Source organism: Clinocottus analis, unplaced genomic scaffold (genome assembly GCF_023055335.1).
Source record: "Clinocottus analis isolate CAN_PGR_092001 unplaced genomic scaffold, fCliAna1.0.p SCAF_9, whole genome shotgun sequence".
Taxonomy (NCBI): domain Eukaryota; kingdom Metazoa; phylum Chordata; class Actinopteri; order Perciformes; family Cottidae; genus Clinocottus; species Clinocottus analis.
Window position 1 is genome coordinate 21,947,197 of NW_027176251.1, and position 12,138 is coordinate 21,959,334.

The following is a 12,138-nucleotide window of genomic DNA, read 5'->3' on the forward strand; positions in this document are numbered from 1 at the left end:
AGATGAAAGAATGATAGAAATCCTGTCTCAGCGCAGTCCTTCCAACCTTTCAACTCAAGCTTAATATCATTTGAATCATAGCAGAGCTTTGTGGAAGACAATCACACAGAAAGAGTCCCCAAAAAGATTGCACCATCATTGTCTTACGAGGTGTTTTAAACTACCCAGGCTCCCAGCTCAGGCAGACCCGGTCCCTCTGAGCTGGGCATTCATTTTTAAAGCAGACCACCTGGAGTGATGCATCTGCATGTGATTAACATTGTTAGTGTACATTGCCGCCGTGCTGTATTCCTTTATAATCTCACTTCTTGCTTGTTTATGGCTTATCTCTTAATGTAGGCCTATAATTATAGCATGTTATTAGGCCACGCTATCTTATTTTAGCTGTGGCTGGTCAGCTGTTTTTCAGTGTGTGGGAGTGCAGTGATTTGAACCATGGGTTCTGGAGCCTGGAGCATGAGTAGCTTACCATGGAAAGCTGCAGGACCTGGAGTCTAAAAGGAACATTGCAAAAACAAAATGCTGTAAAAATAAAAAATAAAAAAAAAGGTTCCTGAGGTTTTTGCATTGGAATTTAGCTTAATTTTGCAAACTATACTTGACAATGACTGAAATATTTATAAATAATTTATGTACGTTTTCATTATAGAGCTTCTTCATATTATTGTCTCTGATGTGCACAAGGATCTCCATGGGATACCTTACCTTTGCACAGTGGCTAATTACAGTAAGCAAGCTCCAGTGGACTTTTCACCACCACTTTATTATTATTACACATTACTGAGTGATTCATCTGCGCACGTTAAGACGTATAACGGTGGTGACACACATTTGTCGTGCAGCGTGAGGCTCCTTTAAGGAGCGTCAGCTGGGCTTTGACACAGCTCGTGTGCAGAGCTGTTCCCAGGCAGCATTGTGCCTGATTTAGCCGGAATGGCCGGATGGCAACAGGAACAACTTTTAGCTGTGGCTGCTTTGTGAGGAAGGAGAAGTCGCTCATCTCAGCTGTGGAGAGTCACTCATGTGCTCATGGAAGTCTTCCGCCCGCTCCCCTCCCTCTTTCCATTTCTACCTGACATCTTCAAACTATTTCCGCGTCATTCCTGCCTCGCGCCGTTAGAAGAGAAACTGGGAAACTAAGCCGCCCGCCCCGCCCACAGACCCGTCCGCTATCATATCACGGCCAAGGATGGGCCTTTATGTAGCCAATAGCGTCGCAGCTGCCAGCGCGTCGGGTAGCAACAGAGCCCACAGAGGCTGCGTGCTGCGCGAGGGAGAGGCTGCGTTTCCCCGAGCCCGAGAAGTTCAGACATTTAGAGACTGAAGAGCCGCGTGAGCGAGGAACACCGTGCCGTAACACAATAACAACGCAGCAACAACACGGCAACAACAGAGTCACATACGGGGTTACACACGTCACTGTAAACGACCTCAATGTGTATGTTTGCGGATATAAGGGCGGCCTGTTTATTATTGCACGTTGGAGAAGGGGACACGTCACATTTCAGAGGGCTCCTGGTCTCCTTGTTCCTGTCTCCTTTCCCCTCCTTCCAGCCTGACTCTCCTTATAAACACTGCACAACGCACTTGCTTTAAGCAGACAAACTGCTTTACTTTTACAATTAAACTTGTGGTTTGATCACCCTATATAAATTAAAGTATATTTAATGTATGTTAGCATTTGTTTCTGTCAAGTTTTGAATAAAAGAAATACTATTATTCTTGCCTCATAAGAAAGTGGTTATAAGAGCTGTGTCCATACAACAGGATAACAAGTTTAAATGCTATAAAGTTCCAGTATACATTAGACAGGTTAACGGGTTTAAATGTTAGAAGTTCAGAATATATCAGACAGGATAACGGGTTTAAGTAAAGGTGGAGAATATAAAGTTCCAGTATATATATCCCGCTGTTACTATAAATGGCCAGGACGGCAGAGGTCTGCTCGGATCAGACCACTGCGGTCAGAGGGAGGGTTGAAGTCCTGCTATCTCGCTCGGCTCGTTGTTAGCGGGCCGTAAACCCAGTCTCTGTCTGGGTGCTGGTTCATGTGAAAGCCCCGTGAGATGTCCGTCATGCCGTGTTTTCGTCCCGTCCGCATGTCTGTCGTGGTTTCTCCAGACAGGCCAGCGCCAACCCCCGCCACGCGCACATGGTACGGTCCATGCAGGGTGGGGGCGCTGTGTGGGAGAGCGGCACAGATTCCGTCTCACGGAGCAGCACGGAACGGGACCCGGACGACCACCATGAGTCCAGACCGCCTCGTGAAGGGTTCCACCTCGTGAAGGGTTCCACCTCGTAGGAATTAAACAGCTCCCGCTTCTGTGAGCAGGACGCACGAAGAGGATCCTTTGAATGCGAGGAAGGGAAGGAGAAAGGAGAGAGGCGATCAAAGGAGAAGCCGGGAACTTCAGCAGGTCTCTGCTTTACTTTGGAGACCCACGTTGGGTTCGTTGCTGTTCACACCTTGTTTGTGTTGTTGTTTGATTTGGGTCGACTCCTTCCTGGATCGAGCTCTGCTGAACAGAAGACACCGTTTGGAAGTACAATGCAGGCCGCCGGGGACGCATTTGGCATCTAACGCACCCGGATCTAAGCGTGTTTCCCCCGGCTGTGAGGCGCAGTGTCTCCGCCGGCCCGTGGGGGGACGTCCAGTGAGCCAGCCCGCGTTGGGCTGCTTGCTCACCCGCGTTGGGCTGCTTGCAGACGGACACGTCCCGCGCCGTGTATGGGGGTTCCCTTGTTGTCTGGTCCCGCGCTGTGTATGGGGGTTCCCTTGTTGTGTGGCTTTAATCAACAGGCCTCCACGCAGCGCCCTGCTGCTGGAGGCGGGTGAAGGAGCTCTGCTGTGAGGCCTGTGACATTGCCAGTGGAGGGCCGCGCGCGCGTGCGCGTGCGTGTGTGTCACTGGGATTAATCCGAGTGGTCGCATCACTCCAGTAGAAGCCCAGTAAGTGGAGCTATTTTGAGCGTGAGGGATGGGGTAAAAGCAGGCGCTGAAACCCAACTCCCCTCCTCCTCCACCTCCTCTTCCTCCCTCTGTCACCTGCTACCTGCAGCATGCTGGGCCAGCCGGCTTAGCCCTGACTTGCAGCTACTTCCTGTGTTTTTACTGTGGAATAATAACAAGCAGATGAACTCTGAGTGAATGCTCTGCCCTGTATGGTGCTGCTGCCGCTGCACTGGACACACAGCACGGGATGGACTGCTCCCGAGATGTCTGGAGAGCTTTTAGCTGCGTGCTTCTGGGTCAACCTGCCCTGGACTAAGTGAAGCAGAGTAACTGCTCATTAGCATACTGTAGTAGACTCTTTTAAAACGCACCACCAGCGCTGTGGTTGGTACCAGCCTCCAGCACAGAATGCATGAAACTGCCCAAACCAACGAAACAAACAAGCCAACCTGACTAACCAAATATTCTATTTCCCATCTCCCCTCCCCACAGAGAAACAGAATATATATGTAGAATGAGAGATCTATATCTATAGTGTAACTCCACAGAAGACAGAGATTACTTATATTTTTACTCAGAGAGACAAGCTGCCTGTATACCAGTTGGTTGCCTTAGAAACCACAGTCACAAAACAAAGGAAACGAAAGAAGCCAGAGAAGAAGGTGCCTTTTGATTGGTCGGTCGGTTTCCCACCATTTCAAGATTCATAGATTCAGTTGGATGTAAACTGTTGAAGCGAACTCTGGGATTGAAAACACGTCTCATGACGGACTAGAACCCCTCACAAGCCCCGCCCACCTGTCAAGCGTTTTGATTGACAGTGTTTCCCTGCTGGATCGATCACGAGCCGAGTACTTCCATGGTGATCACGTCCTCATCCGTGGAGGACAAGACCGTGCCCTCTTGCAGGATGGTCCAGACTGAACCCTGGATCTCCTCTGCCCTGCTGCGCAAGAACAAGAGTCAGTACACACACACACACACACACACACACACACACAATCTCTTTTCCATGTACAGCCACAGGTGTGTGTGAATCTGCTGTCATGGTAATCTGTGTGTGTGTGCGGGTCAGCATGTGTCGCCACTGAGTCGTCGTGCTGAAGTTTGCGGTGCATGTGTTTGACCGCTCAGCCCGAAGCTGCTGTGGTTGTGTGTCTGCCGCGGTCCAGTAGCCAGCACTCAGCCGAGGACGCTGTCTGTGCTGTCATTTACAGTATTGATTAATTCATGCCAGCGGTTCCCAACTGGTGGGTCATGGAGCAAAACACAACAAATCTTCCTTGAATTTCTCAAACAACTATTTTGTTAGCGGTGACACAAAAGGCATCAGTCCGTCCACGTGGGTTCTGTGGTGCTCGCAGCAGAGGGGAAGCAGCTAGTGCTAACCAAACACAAGTTTACACCAAATATGTTACACTCAATGTTACTGGCATGGTATGAAAAGAGATGCCGGCCTAACTTGTAAATCACCTTTCTTCATGAATTCATTCTTTTCGGCTCAGCAGCAGTGTATCAACTTCATTATATCACATGTTCCATGTGATGGAGTTCTGAGTGAGCCTGGATTAGTCCCAACTGCTGTTTCAAGCTCTTTCATTGAGCTGTCTGCGTTGTCATTAGTTTGTTTTCAATGAAATATATTGAAGATGCTGCACAGTTTGCTCTCAGCAAGAAGGTGCGAAGTTTAAATCCAGTAGATGTATGAAAAAATGCAGAATTTTAAAGTTGTAAGTTGTGTGCTTGGATTGGCGGGGCAGTTTAATTAAAATAGAGCTAGATTTTGTCTTAAATGTTAGTCAGACTTGCTACAACTACTTACATTTACCTGTTGCATAAAGCTTTAAAATGAGTGACTAACTTAAAGCCTGTCATGCATTGCATTATGGGTGAAATAAGACACTTTGCAGATGAGGAAAACATGGCGGATGCAACAGTGACATCACATTATTATAGGAGAAAATAACGGAAACAGTAACCATAAAACCAACGCTGCCAAGAATCCCAAAAGGTTGTGTGTAAGCACTTGAAATAGCTAAATGTACTGCGTTAACAGTTGAAATAGATAAACATACTAGGTTAACAGTTGAAATATAGAACTAAAAGTGAGATAAACATGAGCTAAACATAATGGGTTGACAGTTGAAGTAGTGAACTTTTTAGTTGTTGCATTATTTATTTCCATCTATATAAAATAAGTGAAAGCATTCAGATGGTGACCTAGTTGTCCACGGTTTGCTGTTCAATGCGTTCCTCAGGGAGTACACATGGCTTCTCTGACTGAATACACATAGTTTCTAATAAGATAGGTCCAGATGTTCATGTGTTCTGGTGACTTTGGTTGTGTGTAAGTATGTGGACAATGCTCACTTAATGCATTATTCCGTTCTTCTACACTGTACTGTGCCAAATTGTATACACTGGTCTTTATTGTTGTGTGAAGGCATGAGAGTTTATGCTTGTGTGTTTTGGGAGTGAGGGAAGATGTAAAAACAATATGAACATGAAGTAATAGCACATTTATAGACGTATTGAGCAGTGTTTGTGTTTACTTGCAGCGGCTAACAGAATCCGGGTTTGGGTAAAATGGTGAATGGACTGTACTTGTAGAGATCTTTTCTCGTCTCCTGTCCACTCAAAGTTCTTTGACACTTCCTGTCACACCATTCATACACTGATGAGAGGAGCTACTTAACAAGATCACATCCGAACACGTTGTGCAAACGCTCAGCTTGACTGCATCAAAACTCAATGCAACCTTTGTACGTGAGCTGTTGGGTTAGCAGGATTGTGCTGCTAACGGCTAACCTCATACCGGGTGACCATGTAGCAGGTCAGGAACCTTCTATGGTCCTAAGCGTCAGGGAAAAGTTAGAGAAAGCGTCCAGTTGTCAAAGTTTTGGCAGCGACTTGGTGCCAAAGTGTCTCTGGACATCCCTGCTGCATTTCAGCTCCGGTTCATTGAGAGAATTTACACAAAGCACGTGTTCATGTACTTTTTATTCTTATAGCACAGTCTATGTCAGTCATCAAATCAAGGCTGAAAGTTAAACGTCTCACACATGACTTGTGTGTGCCATCGGGGTTCATCGCTGTAGCTTGTTGTGCTGCATTCGTCCTGACTTCATGTTGACCATCGTACAGGAACTACTGACTCCCTGCAGGGAATATGCGATGTCCAGGCTGTTCTACCCTCACAGCACTCGGCTTTAAAGGACTTAGGGAAAGTTAGCATGAAGCGCTTGATTTCATCTAAAATATTATTCCTATTTTTGGTCAGTTTTAAATAATGTAAAGATCTGGACTGGGCCTCTTCATCATGCTGGCCTGAGCTCTGTGGACCTGCACCTGAACCCCGGGCTCTGTGGACCTGGACCTGGACCCAAAGCTCTGTGGACCTGGACCCCGGGCTCTGTGGACCTGGACCTGGATCCCGGGCTCTGTGGACCTGGACCTGGATCCCGGGCTCTGTGGACCTGGACCTGGACCCCGGGCTCTGTGGACCTGGGCCCCGGGCTCTGTCCTTCACGAGGCAGACGTGTTGCCAGACGCAGGGCTTTCTTGCTGTCGGTAGCGTGGACACAGGTTGTGTGTCAGCCCTCTCCAGCATCTATGTGTCTTGTGTGACAGTACGAGGTTCAATAAAGCAGAGGATTTGTTTCAGTGAAAACAGCAGCAGTCATTAACTCATTTAGCAGATATCAATAGTGCCAAAGGGTTGCTGCATTTTCAAAAACAATATGGCCGGGAGTCAACTCTGTAGCATTCCTGGATCTTTTGTTGAAAGCACAGGATCTTCCTCAGCATGACAACTAGCAGAATGCTATCAGTTTACAAGCTGAGGCTCAATCTTTTTGTGTATCAAGGCATGTTCATATTTATTACAATCTTTCTATTTTACAGTCGATGAAAAAGTAGGCCGCCTTAATTACTGTGGAAAGAAGCAGCACTATATTGAAATGTAAATAGTAGTGTGTTACTATGATCTAAGTGTTTCTAGCATTGTTAGTGTCTGGATGGGCCTGTTGAATATGCTGTTTGCAAGTCAGAATCAGCTAGTCATTTCATTTCATTTCATTTCACTTAAAACATGTTATCAATAACACTCATTTCATCTTCTCCGGTTGGATTATTGAGTTTTCACTGGCATTCTTATGGTGTGTTCACACCGAAAGAGTCGCAAAATATTTGCGCGAGTAGATTACATGTAAAGTCAATGCAAAGACGCAAATGGTTGCGAAAAGCAAATTTTTTTCTGGGCGACACGAAAAAGTGTTTCGAATATTTTCTTATTTTTGTTAATATTTCATCTCTGGCGAAAAATTTGCCCAATGCTGAGTTGCGAAAGCCAATCAGCGCAGAGAAGCTCCGCTCGTCGTCACCGCCGTCCTGCCGTAGCAGAATTCAAGTGCTGCCGGTCTGCCTGAAGAAGCGCTGGAAGTGGCTTCATCCAGACACTCTCCTGGAGGAGTCAGAGCTGAGCGACTACGGATAATATTATGAACCCAGACACGGGGCGCTGGGTGTTTCCACGTTCGTGGGACTTCCTCAAAAAATATAACGCAGAACTAGTTGTTAATGTTCCATGGTCAATAACGGAAATGAAAACTGTTTTACAGGACGTGAGCGGGTCAGTTTAGGTTAGCTAGTGAGGCTGTGGCCGTGTCTACTACCGAACACTTTACGAAGTATACTGCAATACAGTGCACTAACATCTGTAGTGCACTCCGTCGCTGATAAGCGCTGTATCAAATGGAACACTTACATTAACCAATTGGTGGAAGTGACGGACACAAATCTGCTTGCGATACCCGCGAAACTAAAACTGACAAAATGAACGCACTTCTTGCCCTATTTTTGTCCCTTGTTTACTCCTTTTCAAACCATGTGGAAACTACGACACCTCCACAATCGCGGCAGGAGGATATAAATAAATTCATAAAAAGCTGGCGGAAAGGGCTCTTCCGCTATGTAGCCAAGATGGCGCCCGTTTAGTGTGAGTAGTGTCCATCGTTTTACAGTGCATTTTTTGACCGTTTGCAGTGCGCCATCTGGGTACATTCAGTGCACTGAATTCTGTTGATTTTGTCAGTGTGGCGCCCTAGGCACTGAAAGTCAGTGCTCGAAGTGCTCAAGTGTTCGGTAGTAGACACGGCCGAAGTGCTGTTAACTACAGGAATGTGACCGGGCCAGTTTAGGTTAGCTAGTGAGGCTATGTGCTGCTAACTACAGAAATGTGACCGGGTCAGTTTAGGTTAGCTAGTGAGGCTATGTGCTGCTAACTACAGGAATGTGACCGGGTCAGTTTTAGGTTAGCTAGTGAGGCTATTTGCTGCTAACTAGGGGTAACAGGGCTCAAGCCGCGCCCCTTTTCCGCCATAACTGGTTGTGATAAAGTGAAAGTGTCGAGGGAGTAAAATCAGGCAAAAAAGCGTTGCAAATATTCACAACTGTTTTGGTGTGAACACAGTGATCATTCTGTTGTTTTTTTCTGGGTTTTTGGTCAGTTGCCTGAGGACATGAGCTGAAGAGATTTTCCTGTTTTGTTTTATGATGTAAAATATGTTAGTTAATACCCCTCTTGAGAGGTTTTAAGCTATTACTCAGCTACAATAAGCACTGGTTTCCTGCATACAGTAGGATTAATGCTATCAGTAAAGATACATGTTAATTACCTTAGAGGTCAGCCCACCTTAAGGAAGCCTGAGCCAGGGGTGTTGCTAACTGTCAGGGCTGAGGGTCAAGGTCAAAGGAACTTGACTTTGGTCCTGGGGGGTAACAAAACAACTCCCTGTTGATAAGGTTGAGCACAGTTATTTTTTATAGCCACAGCATTCCTGATGTTGTCGGTAACGCTCAGTGATCGGTCCACAAAGGTCCGCTAACCCAGTGCGCCCTCTGTGAACGTGGAAGTCACCAACAGTTTAGCATTTAGCACATTAGCTAGACAATACACAACATCATGTCTCCATCATGTCTCCATCATACCTCCATCATTCTCCCTAACGTCTCTATCATTCTCCATCATATCTCCATCATGTCTCCATCATTCTCCATCATACCTCCATCATGTCTCCATCATTCTCCATAACGTCTCTATCATTCTCCATCATACCTCCATCATACCTCCATCATGTCTCCATCATGTCACCATCATATCTCCATCATATCTTCATCATATCTCCGTCATTCTTTATCATGTCTCCATCATACCTCCATCATGTCTCCATCATGTCTCCATCATTCTCCATCATATCTCCATCATGTCTCCATCATGTCTCCATCATATCTCCATCATATCTTCATCATATCTCCGTCATTCTTTATCATGTCTCCATCATACCTCCATCATGTCTCCATCATACCTCCATCATGTCTCCATCATACTTCCATCATCTCTCCATCATGTCTCCATTATACCTCCATCATGTCTCATCACATGGACCGTGAAGTAGCCTCAGCTTCCAGCCTCTCTCTATGGAACTGAGTACCCTCAGTGGCCATTTTATTAGGTACACAAACCAAAACTGGGTCGGTTTAATACAACGGTCCATCAAATAACCCGAACCCTTTATAAAGATCATAATTACCAGTTTCTGTTGACATCAAAGAATCAGCGGCATGTTTCAAATATGTTGCTCCTTTTGGCAGCTTCTGTAAAAGTGCTGGTGATTAATACCACGTGGTTCTGAGAAATGTCCCCTATATTTTATATCCGCCATTTTATGTAGATAAAGTTTAGTTCATTTTGTATAGCCCAAAATCTTAAATTACAAACTCCCCTGAGGGGCCTCGCAGCTTTAAGGAGGACAACATGACACTAACACTTAAAGCAGTGATTCTCTAACTTTTTTTGTAAATAACATCATTGTGTGACTCCATCTGTGCTTTTATAAATAATAGAATAAAGAAAATTGCAATTTACTTTTAAGTAAACCAGATGGCTCCATCAGACAAAACAATAGAAAATTGTAATTACTTAGAACAATGAAAATAAAGTTATATCCGTGCAAAGAAATAACTAATATTTTGGTACTAATAAATAGCTCATTGTGGAAAACAATACGCTATTTTTTTTTTTTTTTGCAAAACAGAATGAGTGCAGAGATGTGTGCATCAGTTTGTATCCGTATCCGTGACTGCAGGAACTACTTTCCTCTACACATCTTTATAAACGCATGCTTCATGTTGAGCTGAGATCGGTTTTAGATCTGCATTCTGATAAGTGACCCGGGTTTACCCGAACCTACAGGCACGTCTCCATGTATTTATTCAGGACTAGTTTTATGTTGTGTACTTTGTACTTTTGTAATGTGTGAAGCTAGCAGCTCATTGTTGGTCCAGGACACAAGCAGTGTGGCTTTTTTGACCTGGAGCAGGAGAGCTGCTCTGTGTTCATTGAGCTGCTCTGTGTTCATAGAGCTGCTCTGGGTTCATAGAGCTGCTCTGTGTTCATAGAGTAGGTAAGGGAAGCACTGCAAGCGGTACACATCCTTGTCCCAGGACACATCAGAGTTCAGCAGCGCTGCACACCGCAGCCTCCAAAATGTCCATAAACCAAATGTGGCAAAGCATCTCATAGTTGTTGAGATATTTCCTGTGCAGGACCGACGGCTCCACTTCCACGTCACTGCTGCCGGAGACTTTTCATTTTTTATTCTGGACTGGTCAAATCCTCCAGTCATTCTGGGATGTCCCAGTGTAGTTTCTCCTCATTCAGCACCGTGTTGTGGAGCAGGAAGTCCGTGTGTGTGTGTGTGTGTGTGTGTGTGTGTGTGTGTGTGTGTGTGTGTGTGTGTAGTCGTGTAGTTGTGTAGTTTCTCCTCATGCAGCACTTTGTGGAGCAGGAAGTCTGTGTGTGTGTAGTTGTGTAGTTTCTTCTCATGCAGCACCGTGTTGTGGAGCAGGAAGTCTCTGTGTGTGTCTGCCTGCAGGACTCTGCCGTGGACCTGAATATTGTTACATCATTGTGCATCAACACAACGCTGATGCAGAGATGAGACAGTCTGAAAACGAGGAAATGTGTCATCATCCGCTTGAAGACGGAGTGAGGGATGGCGGACGAGACTGGTGTTCAGAGGTGGAGCAGGTTTGAGGGAGCAGGAGGGTGGTGGAGGAGGGGGAGGGCTCTGGGTTGCTAGGGGAGAGGATGTCAGACCAGACCGGGCTGCTATTGGAAGCTACTTGCTGAGCAGCAGAGAGAGAAGGAGCTAATGAGTATTGTAGGTTGGTTGCTGAGACAGCACTGGGTTTATTTATAGAGCGCTGGCCAGCCAGCCCTTAGATACCAACAGCCAATCAGCTGACAGAGAAAGAGGGGGCCCCGGCCAATGGCAGCGCGAGAAGGGGGATGCCAGATTGAGGAAGTGCTGTGAGTGCCTCTCAGTCTCTTAAAGAGACGGCGCAGCTTTCTCAGCACTAGGCAGATATTCTCTGCCTCTCTCCAGCAGTAATATCTGTATGCAGGCCAGGACCAGTGCAACACAACACAACACACAGATCCACAACACACAGCCCACAACACACAGCCCCCAAAACATAGACCCACAACACACAGCCCACAACACACAGCCCAACAACACACAGACCCACATCACACAGCCCCCAACACATAGACCCACAACACACAGCCCACAACACACAGCCCAACAACACACAGACCGACAACACACAGCACCAACCACACAGACCCACAACACACAGCACAACACAACACACAGACCCACAACACACAGCCCAACAAAAGACAGACCCACAACACACAGATCCACAACACACAGACTCACAACACATAGACCCACAACACACAGCCCAACAACACAAAGACCCACAACACACAGCCCAACAACACACAGACCCCAACACACAGACCCACAACACACAGCCCAACAACACACAGACCCCAACACACAGACCCACAACACACAGACCCCAACACACAGCCCAACAACACACAGCCCAACAACACACAGACCCACAACACACAGACCCACAACACATAGACCCACAACACACAGCCCAACAACACACAGCCCCCAACACACAGACCCACAACACATAGACCCACAACCCACAGACCCACAACACACAGCCACACAACCCACAGCCACACAACCCACAGCCACACAACACACAGCCACACACCACACAGCCCCACAACACACAGGCCACAACACACAGACCCA

At 46.5% G+C, this 12,138-nt stretch overlaps 1 protein-coding gene across 4 annotated transcripts in view; it reads left to right on the forward strand.

The window, feature by feature from the left end:
* dyrk1b (dual-specificity tyrosine-(Y)-phosphorylation regulated kinase 1B) overlaps window positions 1-12,138 on the forward strand; it is a 43,374-nt gene that overhangs the window by 17,450 nt on the left and 13,786 nt on the right. Inside the window, exon 1 of one of the 4 annotated variants that reach the window (XM_068569379.1) lies at window positions 2,197-2,448. The exons of 1 other annotated variant lie outside the window; for it this stretch is intronic. Coding sequence is in view for 1 of the 3 variants with exons in the window: in XM_068569376.1 (XP_068425477.1) it covers window positions 3,813-3,915 (103 nt within the window). In the remaining 2 variants the exon portion in view is untranslated. Of the gene's footprint in view, window positions 1-2,196; window positions 3,916-12,138 lie in introns of those variants that run through there. 2 more of the 4 variants (XM_068569378.1, XM_068569376.1) reach the window with 2 other exon arrangements.